General features: G+C 38.8%; 1 protein-coding gene across 1 annotated transcript; it reads left to right on the top strand.

Annotated features, from left to right (window-relative positions):
• Positions 1–699: 699 nt before the first annotated feature.
• Positions 700–12891, top strand: LOC131190388 (vomeronasal type-2 receptor 26-like). The gene is made up of 6 exons (XM_058167708.1): positions 700–857; positions 4729–5014; positions 7316–8152; positions 9563–9697; positions 11424–11550; positions 11990–12891. The coding sequence occupies exons 1-6, from the start codon at positions 700–702 to the stop codon at positions 12889–12891; spliced, it is 2445 nt and encodes an 814-aa protein (XP_058023691.1).
• The last annotated feature ends 4863 nt before the right edge of the window (positions 12892–17754 follow it).

The following is a 17754-nucleotide window of genomic DNA, read 5'->3' as shown; positions in this document are numbered from 1 at the left end:
GTAAACTGTACAAAAATAAACATCAACACACACAAGGAACCTTAATGATTTTTTATCATCAGATGTTCTTTGGTGTTCATGGCAAAATAAGAAGGAATTATAATGGCCTACTATCTAGTTCAAGAACTGTTTTTCCACATTTGAATCTTTAGAATCTCAAGAATAAGTTTGGAAACTAAAAACAATCAGACTTCCCTGAATTGTTCCTTTCTCGACTCTCAAATTAAGATTATTCTCCTGAGTCATACAAAACCGTTTTGTCCAAACGCTTTTATGGCCAAGGTTCATTCCCAATTCCCCTTCTAATTATTAAAATCATGATTATTTATTCTCCTTTGGACAAGGTTTAAGGGATTGCCACCACCACAATTAGTGGCCAATCAATGTGACAACAAATGGGATAGACAGCATGTGAGAATATGATTTATAACAGCCTCCTGCGATGAGATCAGAGTTTGGGGTAAAGCTGGGCAAATACTGGAGCAGTCTGAAATTGCAGATAGCTCTTCCAAATCTGGGGGCAAACCGGACCTTCTTCACTGTAGTTGTGGTCTTTTGTGATCTCTTAGAGATTTAGCTTTCTGCCAAAGAAAGATCTATAGGAAGGATCTCCTGCAGTATACTGTATGTCAAATGTTGCTGCTGCTGCATATACAGCTTTTTCTGCTTCAGTTTCTGTCTCAAATTCCCTGTGCCAATATGCTGGTGAAATGTCCATTTAAGGTGATAATAGAAGAAAAGGAGTGGTTCCATTACTACAAGCCAGGAGACTACTGGATTACTGGAATAATGTCCGGAATCTTAGCTCGATTGTACCAATTTTCATTCTCCAAGCCTCCAACCCACCAACTGAAAAGGTAATTGCCAGCTCGTCCAAGAATTCTGGTGATTGATTTTTACCTGCTCCAATGTCCTTTTTTATTTTCTTTTAAAACAAACATTCCCTCTTTCAGTAAACAGTGTGTCGTCTGAGTACATATTTTTGTATCATGACAATTAAAATTTACCATCATATTTATTATTTGTATCTATTCTTATATTACAACTAATATTTAACATACTTAGTATTGTAACATTTCTCTTCTTATTTGCTTTTATAATATATTGCTTTCATATTTATTCTCCAACCATTGATAGAAAAACTCCCATATATTATAATAATCAATTCTTCCTTTCCTTTGATTGCAAGCGTTAATCTATTCATTTCTGCACATTCTAATATTTTCTTAATCATATTTTTATCCGTAGGAATCTCTTCACTTCTGCAATTTTGTGCAAATACATTTCTAGCTGTAGTTATTACATGAATAATCAAGTATACATTTTCTTTACTATCAGCTTCTGGTAGAATCCACCACAGGAATAGTTCAGGTTTTAAATTGATATGTTGCTGCATCATCTTCTCCAACCAAATACCTCCAATGTCTTTTCTAGGAATGATTTCCTTTCCCCTATTCCTAACCTTGAGAAAGGCAAGCTATTATTGCTCATCCCAATTTGCTTTAGAGGAAAGGCTCCTGGGGAACCTGATGATTTTGTAAAACCAGAGTTTGCAGAGTTTTAAGTTCTTCCACAAGTGTCAGCCTCAACATTGGGCAACACTAGGCACTGCCAACACTGGTAGGGCATTCCAGACTTTGACAACTCTATTACAAAATCATATTTTTACAGTTAAGTTTAGAACGATTTACATGGAGTTTAAAGTGGTTGTTCGCACACATATTATTGCGATTAAAACAGAAAAAGTCATTTATAGGTAAAACATTATTAGGTATAAGTTTGTATTCAATACCTAGGTCTGACCGCAAGCGACACAGTTTTAAGTTATCCAAACAGAGAATTTTGAGTCTAGTAGCATAGGAAATTCTATTGTGTACAGAAGAGTGCAAGACTTTTCTCGTGAAATACTTTTGAACCCGCTCAATTGTACTGATGTCAGATATATGGTGGGGATTCCAAACAGTTGAACAATAAAAAATACGTTTTATGAGCTGTAATGAGCAATACAATGTTTCCAGAATTTTTTTTACCAAAATTTTTTTATTTTCCATAATAATTCCAACAATTTGACCAGTGTACAGTACAATCACTTATCCGACATTCAATCCTATATACAAATTATACTCTATCGGGCCTGCTCAGCCGCCACTCCCTTCCCCAATCCTTTCTATACCCTTCTCTACCATCTTCTACTTTCCCCAACCTTCCTCCTCCTCACTTTCCTACTTCCTCTCCTCCTTTCCAAAAATTGTCGTGTATGTATCCAAATGTGAAAGCAACATTTTGCTTTCACATTTGGATACATACACGACAATTTTTTCGGATCTAAATGCCATCTATAAAACATTTTGTAGAAATTTTCTCTTAAATTTTGTGCTTGTGTAAATTTAACATTTCTCACCCAAATTTTTTCCCATGTTTCTAACATTATAGGTTGTTGAAAATTTTGTGCCCATCTTACCATACATATCTTTCTTCTCTTTTGTGGAGACTTTAAACCATTGACATTCCATGATAAAAGTCTAATTGCCATTATCAGCAATAGGAAACTTTTGAAGCACCAGCCGCAAATCATATTTCTCTTTGGGCCTGGCTCCTCCCACTATTTCCATCTTAGTAGTTGCAGCTTGAGCCTGTTGAGCCTTTTCTTCTTGTTCCTTACGTTTGACAGCCACTCTTGTCAGCCTTTGCTCTCTTGGAATCTCTGATCCCATCTTAGAAGCATCCAACACTTGTAAGAGATCTTCCATCACTATCACTTCTTCTTCCTTAATTTCACCTTCCTTTCTCCTACCATCTGAGGATGGTGGACTTCCAGCTTTGAGCACATAAGCATAAAACTCTCGTGCTTTGCCAACTGTATTAAGACGATGTGCTTTTCCTTCATAATAAACTATTATACCAGTTGGGATATCCCATCTGTACTCAATCTGACATTTTTTAAGTTCATTCACCAAGAAGGCAAATTCCTTCCTGCCTCTCAGCATTTTTGGGGGAATTTCCTTTAAAATTAAAATTTCTTGACCAGCCGCTTGAACTTTTTCTCGTTTAAAAGATGCTTGTAAAATCTCATTTCTCACTGTTCTAGTAGTAAAGTAAATAACAATGTCTCTTGGAAGATTTCTTTGTCTTGCTATCCTGGAGTTCACATGATAAATTTTATCAATGTGAAAAGCCACATCTGCTGGACGAACTGCTAAAATCTCTGCAAAGGCCTCAGAAAAAACTTCCCTCAAGTCCTCTTGTTTATTTTCTTTCAGGCCACGTATTCTTAAAGCAAATTCCATAGCTCTATATTGTACCAAAACAATTTCCTCATCTACTTTATCCATTTTACTTTGAGCTTCCTCCATCTTATTTTCTAATTTTAAATTAACTTTCTTTATTTCTTCTACTTCCTCCTCCAATAAAATCACATTTGATACCAAACCCTGTACAGCTGACACCAAACCTTCCTTCACTTCTTTATTTCCAATTTGGATTTCTAACATCTGATTTTTCATCTCTGACATTTCATCTGTAAATAATTTAAGCTTTTCTTCTATCATGAAGGTTTGCAAATTCATAGCATCATTAAGGGATTCTCTCATAAAATCTTTCAAATTATCCTGTAATGCTTCCAAGTTTAGTGATTTTGTATCTGTTGTATGTGCTGGAGAAACTCCCGGTGTAGATGTTCCTGAGGTTTTTGTTACAGTTGTCTTTAACTGTTTTGCTGCCATCTTCTAAAAAGTTTCTCTTTAACTTAATGTTACTTATAAATCTTCTAGGTCTTTCAAAGAAACAGTCTCAATATCTCTTTCCCCTTCTTGTTACAACATTTTAAAAAGTCTCCAGCAATTCTTCAGCTATACAGAGCAAGCAGTGAAAGTTCTAACACTTTCCTTTTCAGCTCGTTATCTCATTAAGAGCCAGCCGCCATTTTCACTTTGAAATCAGCTTCCAACATTTAAAACAAAATAACAGGGAACTGATTTTGAGTACTTGCTTTTATAGTTAGAGTTCTCCCGTTTCTGTTCAGTCCACTATTTTCTTCTATAAGCTAAAATCGGTCCCGGCATTGGCAGACCTGGCAATTAGGTCTGCCAAAGCAAGAAAAAAGCTTCAGAACTGGAGCGCTTCAGAGTTCTGAGGGGGCTTAACCCTTCGAACCCACTGATGTCTTCCAGGGGTTCTACCTCTGCTCCTGCCACTCACCTCCTCTTCTTCGCCCGAAGAGGGGGAATTACGAACCGCTGGGCAGCTGATTGACGCTGTCCTAGCGGTTCAACACGATCCAGAGGTTGGCGATCAAAGAGATCGCCGCCATTGCCAGTGGAGCCAACCAGAAGAGTCCAGACTCTTCCAGAATTTTTTTTTAAGTTTACAACTCATAATGCTTTTTTAGCAATGCTGTTACAGTGAGCTTTGGAGCATAAATCATCAAAGATAAGTACACTAGGTCCTTAAAAAGGTGAGGGTCATCTGCTAGATCAATGCCACCTAGCTTATACTTGACATTCTGATTACATTTACCAATAGGAAGACAGAGCATTTGTTAATAGAAATTTGAAGCCAAATAGATGACCATTCAGATACCTAGTTGAGATCACTTTGCAAAACAACGGAATTATCTGTAGAATTGAACAATTTTACGTCATCCACAAAAAGAATGCAATTGGTTTTGAGTTGATCACATAAATTGTTGATACAGAGCAAGAAAAGATGATGAAATTTCTTATGTTGCAGTGAGAACACCTTCTACCACATTCTGCCCTTCTTATTGGCTGTTCATGAAGTCAACCAGAATTCAAGGCTCTTAACCAACATCACCCTGGGCTACAACATCTATGAGAACTTTTTCAGTGCCAGAATGACATATGAGGCCATGCTGGATGTGCTGTCTACAGGACAGGAGAACATCCCAAACTACAGATGTGGGAGACAAAAGAACCTGCTGGCGATTCTTGAAGAGATGGATTCTGAACTCTTTGATCATATTTCCAATATCTTGAGCATCTATAAAATTCCACAGGTATAAAGCCAAATGAAATTAATTGTGTGTTGTAAATTGTTCAGATTTGCCTAGAAGGCAGCACTTGTATATATTTCTCCAAATAAATTGAAAGTCAGAGAGTAGAATCAGATAAGTTAACGATGGAACTCAAAGCCAGAGAGGAAATGATTTATTACAAAACTTGGTATAATAGGCTGGAAAAGAAATCTAAAATCAATTTATAGTGACTGTTAAAATATTATAGTGAAAATGCATTATTCAATGTGTAGTAGGTATGTATATAATGTAGTATATGAATAAGTATGTAACAAACAAAATGCATATCTATATAATTAGCCGAAGGATAAAATGAATATCACTAAAGATGCTGGTATTGGAAAGCTGTAAAAGTGTAACTAAGATTTTAAAGATGTAAATGTCAAATAAAATTAAGAGCTGAAAGAATTTTTAATTCACAAAGTATGTTTGCATGTGTTAATTTGAAATAAGATTACCAAACTAATCCAAAAAGAACCCCCCACTAAAATCCAAGACAGAGAACAAGAAAACGGCACAGCCCTCCTCCCATATATAAAAGGCACCACAGACAGAATCAGCAAGATCCTCCACAAACATAACATCAAGACAGCATTCTGCACAAACCAAAAAATGTCCACCATCCTAAGAAACCCCAAAGACAAAATTGAGTTAGAAAATCAAGGAGTATATGAAATCCCATGCACCGCCTGCCCCACCACATACATCGGACAAACCAACAGAAGAATAAGTGCACGCATTGAAGAACACAAGAACTCAGTCAAAAAAGAGGAACCAACTTCTTCCCTGGTCCAACACCTTAAAGCCACAGGACACGATATTGACTTTAAAAAGACCAGAACTATCACCAAAACTGAACACTTTAACAACAGAATAATCAGAGAAGCCATCGAGATAGAAAAACGCCCACACAGCATGAACAAACGAGATGATACCTCCTGCCTACCAGCCATTTGGAAACCCGCCCTCATTGACAAACGAGTCCCTAACACGAGGAATGACACCAGACCCACACTCACGAGGTCCACACAGGATGTCACCACCACACATCCACCCAGAAAGCAGACCCAAACCCACACTGATCAGGAAGCACGACCAAGGACCAGAAGCCAGACCGCAGCTGCAACATTAGCCATTTCAAACCCCTCCAATCCATACATACAGCAGACAGACACCCACTATGAAGATGTAGCACGACCACAAACACGAAGCCAAACAACAGCAATGCAACTCACCAGCTCAAATCCCCCTGCAACTCACATTAATCTGAGCACAACCAAGCCCCCACCCAAACAGGACACACCCCCAGCCAATCAGAGCACAAAAAAAACCCCATCCAATCAGAGCACAGCCAAGCTCCCACCCAATCAGTTCAAACCCCCACTAGCAGTTAAAAAGGAAGAAACAGCTGCAATCACACATTGCTCCCAGAAGCACGAAGCTGAACCCTGAAGATGACGAATGAGACTTCGTCAAAACGTCGCCAAGACACTTCCAATTTTACGTGGGAGAAAACCAAAGACCTATATATATATATATATATATATATATATATATATATATATATATATATATATATATATATATATATATATATATATATATATATGTATGTATATACAGAGACACACACACACAAACACATATGCATGTATGTGTATGCATTGTATATGTATATGTGTGTCTATATACATACAGTGTTGGGCTGCTGATGGTTCAGACTGGTTCTAGCAAACCGGTAGTTCCAGTGATCAGTTGTCCCTGCCCACCTGCCCTCACCCTATCCTGTTCTATGTTTCATTTCTCAGCTCAGCTGATTTGCGTGGCATGGTGGATTTCTACGCCTCAGCTGTTTTACTTACTGGGGCTGCCCTAGAAGATTAGCTGTAGAGGTTAAAATTAGTGTATTTTGAATGCTGTATACACACACACAAAGCACACGTTCACAGAAACACACACACACACGTGCTTGGACTAGAAGACTTCCCAGCTCTATTCTGATTGACTAATTGACTGAGTGGATGGGTGAGCCACAGAGTTATAATGTGACCAGAAGGGTGTGTTCTATGAGGGCCAACAATGAACATTCAGAGATAATTCAGAGCTCCCTGGTTTCAAACGTAACATACAAAACAACAGAACAGAAATCAAGGGAATTAGCAAAATTCATGCAGTTATCATTTGAAATGTCTCTCAACAGTGTGGAAAGGCCTTTAAGATTTACCATCTGACTTTTATCTTTAAAACTGGCACAAACTACCGATACCTTCTCTTTCATCTTAGATCAACTATAGTGTCACCAACCAGCTGGCTGAGCAAAATCATCATTTTCCTTTTTCATATCGAATGACCCCCAACCAAGAACCTCCTTACTCAGCTATTGTCCAGTTGCTCCTGCAGTTCCAATGGACGTGGATCGGCCTCCTTTCTCGGGACAATGAAAAAGGAGAAAAATTCAAAAGAGGTTTTGAAGTTCTCGCGCTAAAAAATGGGATTTGCATTGTCCTCTCAGCAACCCTCCCAGAAGCAAATATGCAGACAAGTACTGGAGAAACTCTCATGCAAGAAAAAAGGAAAATTTTCCTTTCTCTTATCAAGAGTCAAATAAAAATTATAGTATGCCAACTGGATTTTCAGGCCGCAGGAATGTTAGCCACAATAATCCAAATAATTGATAAGACTAATACATCCATTGTGGGAAGGGTGTGGATTGCAACAACTTTGACAGCTTTAAGTATAGATATTTTTTACCTCTGGGTTGCTCTCCAAAATAAATATGCTTTGTTTTCCTTCCTCATCCAGACAAAGAGAAGGACTCAGTATTATGACACTAAATCTTATGCATCTATGGTCACATTGTATGGAAAGGACGCATTCCAATGTTCCTATTCAAATCCTGTGTTATCTAAGAAAGTTTGGAAAAAATGCAGAGAAAAAGAGAATTGGGAATTCCCACCCCATGATGTGATTGCAAGAATCCTGTCTCAGGATTCCTCCAGCATTTCCCAAATAATTCAAATTGTGGCCTGGGTCCTCAGTGCTGCCTCTTCCTCCCAACGGAGTAAGAGGAGAATGCAAGTAGGAGACTATCAACCACCCCAGATTGTGCAGCCATGGCAGGTAAGTCTTCTCTTTTGAGGTTCAGTTGAATCTCCCATTCCAATTCCTCAGTATTAAATTAGATGTACAAAGGGGCGAGATATTCCAAAGAGCAGTTGCCCAGTTTGTGGTATTTGAGAGTGAGTTTTAACCATGAAACTGACCTCATCGAGGCCATCTTGAAGGTTTCAGTGTTGCCACACTGGAGCTGAGGGATAGAGAGGGAGTGGGGGAATAGAGATAGCTGGGGTTTTGTAGCCAAAACAAAATATTTTCTCCTGGGAACCAAGGACATTCCCATCGATGGCCGGAGGGAGGTTGAGTGAAGTCAAAAGGCAATGGGATGACACCTTAATTGGACCAAATGACTGATTGTTTGGAAAGGGGAGGAAAACTTATACTTTTAATCAGTTGAAAACTCTGGGAACATTTAGAATCTGTTTTCACCAGCCTATGCCTATATAATATGTCCAATAAAACTGATATTTGAGGAACCTGCTTGCCTCAGAGTCCTGTTTGCTATGGGCGTATTACTTGGAACCCTGACGGTGAGTTAGAAGGAGATAATAGAGAAAAATCTTCCAAAGTTGAACAACCTGTGATAGTTTGGGATGCTGTTGTGACAGAAATAACTCTATGGTGACAACATAATTTTCAAAATTAAACAAGCATCAGAATATTCCAACAATCAACAACCTTTTATTGTGATCACAAAGTGATCGCCAAGCTAAGGAGTTCAGCTGGATTGTTTGTTCTGGATTAAGATTGAATTTTGCTGGCTAAAAGTTTTTAACATAGCAACAAGATATAAATCAAAGCATCTTCTGGGGCAACAAAAGGTTCATCCACACATCTCCTGGATATGCTTCCATAGCTATTCTTTGAAAGAGATAACATCACTATGCAATTTTTGTCACATTCCTAGCCCAAAGTTAAACTCCGCTAACTTCATCTTGATCAGGACTGATGGTAAAATTGTATTCTCCATCTTCTCCCATTACAAGTTTTCCCATATCTGCAAATGGTCTTGCTTCAGATGGGCTGTGATGGTGAAGCAGAAAAACATAGAACATAAAAGGACCTCAGAGGTTTTCTAGTCCAACCCACTAATCGAGCAGGAGACACTATACCATTTCAGACAAAGACGCAGCATTGGTAGGCTTCTTGTAGCGAAAATTACCACAGCTGTTCCCCTTCTTAAATGTGACACCACCATCACTGCCCTGTTCAATGCACATGCGCACACTATTGCCTGCTGCCGCTGATAAATGACGAATGAATAAATAAAGGGTGTGCATGCGTGGCTGGTTTCAGACTGCAGTGGTGTTTTGAAGAGGTTGAATTATTCAGAGTACCTCCAATCCAGAATAATAGCAAGGAAAACATTGAATAAAGGCTCAAATTGGAATGTTTTTCTCAATGTTTCTGCAGCTTCATAGGTTCCTGAGAAACTTCCAACATCACAATATTTCCAGAGATGGGATTTCTTTTGATGAAAATGGAGTTGCTGTTGGTGACTTTGACATCATGCAGTGGACATCAGTTTTGAACAAATCAGAAGCCAGGGTGAAAATTGGGAATGTAGAAAGACAAGCCTCCTCGCAAGTCAAGATTTCTGTCAATCAAAGTGCCATCCAATGGCCAACTTTATTTAACAAAGTAGTTGAGGCTGCTTGGATTTTGCTCTTCTATTTATCTCCATAGGTGGAAATTCTTCTGCTCTGATATAATTCTTATTGAGGCCTGTTGAGATAACTTCCAAATAAGAGACCTTCAATCTTCATTAATTTATTAGATATCATTTTACTTTAGAGGTTCTACAATAATCTATCACACGCTAGAAGCTGTTGCATTGTATTGCGGGATTTGCAATTTACATTATTAAAGTGGAATATGTTGCCATAATTTTCAGTACATCAAATTATCTTGTTTTCAGTAAGAGAAAATGTCTATGGAGATTCTCAGTCATCCAGGTCACGGTTCTGCCAAAGGTGCTTTTTCAAAAGGCACCTGGACTTTGTTTTCCCTTGAAGATGTTTCACTTCTTATCCAAGAAGCTTCTTCAGTTCTGACTGAATGGTGGAGGATGGAAAGATTTGGAACTGCTGAAAAGACTGTGTTGTAAACAGGATATAGATTCAGCAATTGGAGGAAGCTTCCACAACCATTTGCACTATTCATGTGACCCTGAGGGCACAGATAAATTCCAAGTGGCCTCAACAACTTTCAGAAAGACTGCTAATAACCAGATGACAGCAAGGAATATAAATCCTTCCATACTCCACCATTCAGTCTGAACTGAAGAAGCTTCTGGAATGAGAAGTGAAACATCTTCAAGGGAAAACAAAGATCAGTTGTCTTTTGAAAAAGCACCTTTGGGAGAAAATCCAGACTATGAAGGGTTTTGCCCACTGAACTGCATAAGAGAAAGATATCATTAATAATGTGGTGAGGGAAATGAGAGCAGCTAAAAAAATCATTTACGTATGATAATACAATGATCAGTTGTAGGAGGGAAAGATAGGGACTCTAGAGAAAGCTAGATGTTGGAGGTTTCCTGAGAAAGCAAAAGTGGAGGAAAAAATATATACTGTATTTTTCAGAGTATAAGACGCTCCAGAGTATAAGGCGCACCTTACATAAGTGTGGCTTAGGTAAATGGCTCTAAAGCAGCATGCTGTTCTGATCTCTGAAACTAAAACTGAAACTTCTCTCCTCTGCTTGTGTTTTCCTTGCTACTGAAAACTCTGACAGTCCTTGCACAAACAGCCAGGTCAGCTTCAGCACATTATTGCAGCCTGATTCAGCACGAGCAGCTGATTGTCTGGAGGATTGGTCTCCCAGAATACCCCCAATCAGGTGTTCCAGGCTGCAGGGATTGCCACAGACCAACGCCTCCTCTGTGCCTTCCGTTTTTGGCTACATTCGGTGTATAAGACGCACCCAAAGTCTTACCCTCTTTTAGGGGGGGGGGAGTACATCTTATATTCCGAAAAATACTGTAAGTTATAGCATTCTTATAGATGCCCTAAGGAAAAACACCTTTCCCAATGGAACTACTTTCCTTTGGAAAAAATAATAAGGCAATGAGTCTGTTTTGGGATCTACTATGGAGACTGATAGAGAAAGAGAATGATCTTTCATTTGCCCCTTGCAAGTAGAGTAATTAAAGTTCATGCAACTAGTTGACTGATTTTGCTCAATGTGCTCCTGAGCTTCTGGAAGCCACTTGATTTCAGTAAATCCTTTTAATTCATATATCACCCTGACTATTCTTTCTGTTGATATTTAGATGGTGCCTTATTCAAGATGCACAGAAAGTTGCTCCCCAGGTTATGCCAAGCTTGTGAGAGAGGGAGCCCCAGTTTGCTGCTACGACTGTTCTCTGTGTATGGAAGGAACCTTCTCTGGGCAAGAAGGTAGAGTAGGCAGCTCCAAAAATAACCAAAAAAAATCAAGATACAATCAATATTCTATCTTGTTTTTTCGGGGGTATTTGATAAAGAAACAAGAAAAACATTAAATTTCTTGAAGGCATCCACAAACTTCAAAGGTTGGCACTATCATCAAATTTGGATGATGTTGTGAGCATTAAAATAAATAATGAAAGGTTGCTGATTTCTATTGAGTTGTTACTTTCTTGCTTTGTTTTAGGAAAGAAGTTTTGAGAGCTGATAATCACATTCATCTTCAGCCTTTAAAAAGACTGTTGATTAATTTAACTAATATTGTGTTATATGAATATCCCTGGGCAGAAATATTATATTATTCCTTGAAAATGAAATAATTGACTCCTGATGCCGTTTTCATGCTCCTACAGCTGCAGAAACAGATTCATACTAACCATTTTTTTCTCAGATGCAGCCCATTGTGAAAAGTGTCCAGATGACCAGTATTCCAACAAGAAGCGAGATCAGTGTGTCCCCAAAAATATAAGCTTCTTATCCTATGAAGAATTGTTGGGACTCATCCTGGCTTTCTTTGCCATCGCTTTGTCCCTAACCACCGCTTTTATTCTGGGAATCTTCATGAAATACCGAGACACTCCCATAGTCAAAGCCAACAACTGTGAACTCACCTACATCCTCCTGGTTTCACTTCTGCTTTCTTTCTTGACCTCCCTTCTATTCATCGGTCGCCCCGTGAAAATGACCTGTCTCCTTCGACAAACCATTTTCAGTGTTGTTTTCTCCATTGCTGTGTCTTCCTTGCTGGCCAAGACTGCCATGGTGGTGGTGGCCTTTCTGGCCACAAAGCCAGGCAGCAGCCTGAGGAAATGGCTGGGGAAGAGTCTGGCCAACTCTATTGTTTTATCCTGCTCTGGTATTCAAGTAGGCATCTGTCTGATATGGCTGGGAGTCTTTCCCCCATTCCCAGATTCTGACTTTCATTCCCAACCAGAAGACATCCTGCTGCAGTGCAATGAAGGCTCTGTCACCATGTTCTACTTTGCTCTTGGCTACATGGGTTTTTTGGCTGCCATCTGTTTCTTGGTGGCATTTCTGGCTCGAAATCTGCCAGGGGCCTTCAATGAAGCCAAACTGATCACCTTCAGCATGTTGGTGTTTTGTAGCGTTTGGATCTCCTTTGTCCCTACTTACCTGAGCACCAAAGGGAAATATATGGTAGCCGTGCAGATCTTCTCCATCCTGGTCTCCGGGCTGGGTTTACTGGGCTGCATCTTTATCCCCAAATGCTACATTATTATCCTGAGACCTTCCATGAACACCAAAGAACATCTGATGATAAAAAATCATTAAGGTTCCTTGTGTTGGTGTTTATTTTTGTGCAGTTTACATGCATCATAAAATCACATATTTTGAAGAAATGTTTTATGTGTTGTCACTTATCTTCCTTCCATGTGAATTTTGAATTATAATAGAGTAGTAAAGTTGATAAAACAACTGAAACTATTTATAATAATCATATCCTTCAATTGTCATAATCTGAATTCATATTATGACATTAATAAAATTTCTGAAATCAGGCCAGATAAACTGTTACCAGAGATATTCTGATATGGCTAATGCTGATGTGTGTTTTTGTTACTATATAGGTTGGTGTGTTGATGTTATATTTTATTTTCTGGGGTGATTGTCTGATTTTGTTTAAAAAAATAGTTAATTTCAACGAGTTGGGGGAAAATCATGTAGAAATGATGTGACAATGAAGATGTGCTTATGAGTATTAAAATTGGTTCCTGTTTCTTATCCATGTCCATATCCATATCAATATCCGTATCCATTTCCATTTCCATATACTGTACATACAGCGTCTCTGTGTGTGTCCTGCCAACCTAGCAATACAAAAGCATATAAATGCAAGTAGATAAACAGGTACCACTTCAGTGGGCAAGTAACAAAGTTCCATCCATCTTCAGTGTATAGTCACACCAGCCACATGATCATGGAAGCATCTTCAGATAAAGGCTCTTCATTTGTGAATCAAAGATGAGCAGCCCCCCTTGGGTTGGTCATGACTGACAGGGGAAATATTTACCTATACCCACCTAAAACTTTACCTATAAATATATAAATTTGTTTTTGTGCATGTGTCTGTTCTTTGTCTTTTTGTCAGTCGGCCCTTCAATGTATTACGGATTAGAAAAGCTATATCATATAAGTCAGTGCTACTTTTATCTGACCTTGTCTTGGTAATGGTCTCTCAATGCCATAACCTCTGCCTTCTATACTATCTCTCTGTGGATAGTCAGAAAGCATTGGAAAAGCAAAGCAGTTACAATGTATTTTTATTCACATGCTGATCAGTTTCACTCATTATGCTAAATCAGGATTCTAGATTGTCCTAATTTGAATTTCTGTCATTGCACTGATGACTCTATCCTAGCCACTTCTAGATTATCTGCAAAGATAAGAAACATTTCCTCTCTCCAATTGTTTACCAAATCAAAGTGTCCAGAACCCAGCACTCAACAAGAATGAACAAGAATAAAATGGTATACAATTTCCTGCCTAATCAGAGGATTGGACTAGAAGACCTCCAAAGTCACATCCAACTCTGTTATTCTATTCTATTCTGTTCTGTTCTGTTCTGTTCTGTTCTGTTCATCAACCATGTTTTGTCATGTTTTGGCAAACATTCACTATCACTGTCATATAGCAACAGCCCTGGGCTCAGGTCTTCAACTTTTGTTTAGCCCTTCACCTTCAGCCATTGTGATATTGTACTCATATAGCATCATCTCTTGGTTCCCTACGAGATACCTTATCTAAGAGACAGCAAATGTCATCACATCAGGAGGAGGAGGAGGAGGAGGCACAGTGGTTAGAATGCAGTATTGAACTCTACTTCTGCTGCCTGTCGGCTGCCTGCAATTTGGCATTTGATTCTCATCAATTCAAGGTTGACTCAGCCTTCCATCCTTCCGAGGTTGGTAAAATGAGGACCCAGATCGTTGGGGTCAATAGGCTGACTCTGTAAACCGCTTAGAGAGGGCTGTAAAGCCCTGTGAAGTGGTATATAAATCTGCTATTGCTATCATGAAGAAGTCAGTAACGGGCCATTGTTTCAGATTAATGTCCCAGGAAATTTTGATTAGATCTTCTTTGTAATCATGAAGACTGATGGTCTCTTCTACATTTGGAAAGATACAAGATATTTAACAGGGGGCTTCAATAGCAAGAGCACTTAGACTTATATACTGCTTCATAGTGCTTTACAGCCCTCTCTAAGCAGTTTACAAAGTCAGCATATTGCCCCCAACAATATGGGTCCTCATTTTACCCACCTCGGAAGGATGGAAGGCTGAGCCAACCTTGAGCCTGGTGAGATTCAATCTGCCAAACTGCTGGCAACTGGTAATCAGCAGAAGTAGCCTGCAGTACTGCACTCTAACCACTGCGCCACCGCGGCTCATCATCAAGAACAATAGGTTGTTCACTATATCATGATCTGGAATTAACCATTGTGGAGTATCTAATCTTCATTGAAGAAGATGGCCTTTTAGAGAATAGGTGGGGGCGGGATCAGTCAGAGGTGGTATTTATCGGTTCTCCAAACTGCTCAAATTTTCTGCTTCCGGTTCACCAGAACTGGTCAGAACCTGCTGAATACCATCTCTGATCTAACCTTCATTGAAGAAGATGGCCTCATCCAAACTGGACAAAATAAGAAGGAATTATAATGGCCCACTGCCTAGTTCAAGACTGATGAACTGTTTTTCCACATTTCAATCTTTACAATCTCAAGAATAAGTCTGGAGACTAAAAGCAATCAGACTTCCCTGAATTGTTCCTTTCTTGACTCTCAAATTAAGATTATTCTCCTGAGTCAAACAAAACTCTTTTCTCCAAACACTTTTATGGCCGAGGCTCGTTCTCAATTCCCCTTCTAATTATTAAAATCATGATTATTTATTCTCCTTTGGACAAGGTTTATGAGATTTCCACCAACACAATTAGTTGCCAATCAATGTGACAACAAATGGGATAGACAGCATGTGAGAATCTGATTTGTAACAGCCTCCTGCGATAAGATTAGAGTTTGGGGTAAAGCTGGGCACATACTGGAGCAATCTGAAATTGCAGGTAGCTCTTCCAAATCTGAGGGCAAACTGGACCTTCTTAACTGTAGTTGCGGTCTTTTGTGATCTCTGAGATTTAACTCTGTGCCAAAGAAAGATCTACAGTATAGGAAGGACCTCCTGCAGTATATTGTATGTCAAATGTTGCTGCTGCTGCACATACATCTTTTTCTGCTTCAGTTTCTGTCTCAAATTCCCTGTGCCAATATGCTGATGAAATGTCCATTTAAGGTGATAATAGAAGAAAAGGAGTGGTTCCATTACTACAAACCAGGAGATTACTGGATTACTGGAATAATGTCTGGAATCACAGCTCTGTTGTACCAATTTTCGTTCTCCAAGCCCCCAACCCACCAACTGAAAAGGTAACCATCAGCACGTCCAAGAATTCTGGTGATTGATTTTACCTGCTCCAATGTCTTTTTTTTATTTTCTTTTAATACAACATTTCTTCTTTCAGTAAACAGTGTGTTGTCTGAGTACATATTTTTGTGTCATGACAATTAAAATTTACCACCATATTCATTATTTGTATCTATTCTTATATTACCAGTAATATTTAACATACTTACTATTATAACATTTCTCTTCTTATTTGCCTTTATAATATATTGTTTTCATATTTATTCTCCAACCATTGATAGAAAAACTCCCATATATTGTGATAATCAGATTCTTTATTTTCTTTGATTGCAAGTGTTAATCTATTCATTTCTGCACATTCTAATATTTTCTTAATCATATTTTCATCCGTAGGGATCTCTTCACTTTTCTGATTTTGTGCAAATACAATTCTAGTTTGCAAAGTTTCTTTTTAAATTCTTTCACGTTTCAGCCTCAACACTGGGCAACACTAGGCCCTGCCAACACTGCCCCATGATGAATCTTGCCTGGATGGGGTTCTGCCAGCTTTCAAAATGATTACATTGGTACTGTGGAGAGTCAGCAACTTATTTATTCATATATTTATTTTATTTATTGATTAACAATAGTTAAACAGTAACTCCCAATAAAGTGATTGAATGATACCTTAGACCAGAGTGAGATCTCTTGTATTTTCTCCCCACTCTTTCTTCCCCTTCCTGACATTTACTCTATAATTCCTACCACCCTCTCCACTCTTTCTTTCCACCCTTTAACACTTTTGCCACTTTTGTGTCTTCCCTTTTCCTTTTGTCTTAAATAAAAGGGATACCTTTTAAAAACCAAATTCAAGAATGAGAGAGACTTTATGTAGTAAGTTAACATTTAGTCGCAGAGGAATCACATTAACTGTAGTTAACTGTAGAATATAGAACAATAACTCCAAAGTCATGAATGTTGTTGTTGTTAGTTGCAAAGTCGTGTCTGACCCATCGCGACCCCATGGACAACATTCCTCCAGGCCTTCCTGTCCTCTACCATCCTCTGGAGTCCATTTAAATTCACACCAACTGCTTCAGTGACTCCATCCAGCCACCTCATTCTCTGTCATCCCCTTCTTCTTTTGCCCTCAATCATTCCCAGCATTAGGCTCTTCTCCAGTGAGTCCTTCTTTCTCATTAGGTGGCCTTCATTATGGAAGCCATGAATATTTTGCAGCAAATCTCTAGGTCTAATGAAGGCTTGCTGAAGAGATATCTGTCTTCAGATAAGTAATACCACTTGCTAATCTAGCACTTGAATCCAGCTGTTAGTCCTCTTCAGGGTGGTATAACAGGAAGAAATCATATCATATGATCACAATCTATACATTTATACTTGGTAGCATCTCTTATTAGCATTCTTGTATCTTTTCTTTTGTGTACACTGAGAGCATATGCACCAAGACAAATTCCATATGTGTCCAATCACACTTGGCCAATGAAGAATTCTATTGAGTTTGGGGAAGATATGGATCTTGTATAGTTCTTCTGTGTAATTTTGCCACCTCTTCTTAATCTCTTTTGCCTCTGTTAGGTCCTTGTCATTTTGGTTCTTTATCATGCCCATCTTTGCATGAAACGTTTCCTTCATATCTCTAATTTTCTTGGAGAGATCTCTGGCAGGGGTGAAATGCTCCCAGTTCGGACTGGCTTGCCCGATCCGGTAGCGATGGCAG

Source organism: Ahaetulla prasina, chromosome 2, assembly GCF_028640845.1.
Source record: "Ahaetulla prasina isolate Xishuangbanna chromosome 2, ASM2864084v1, whole genome shotgun sequence".
Classification (NCBI taxonomy): domain Eukaryota; kingdom Metazoa; phylum Chordata; class Lepidosauria; order Squamata; family Colubridae; genus Ahaetulla; species Ahaetulla prasina.
This window is presented reverse-complemented; position numbering and strand designations above follow the sequence as displayed.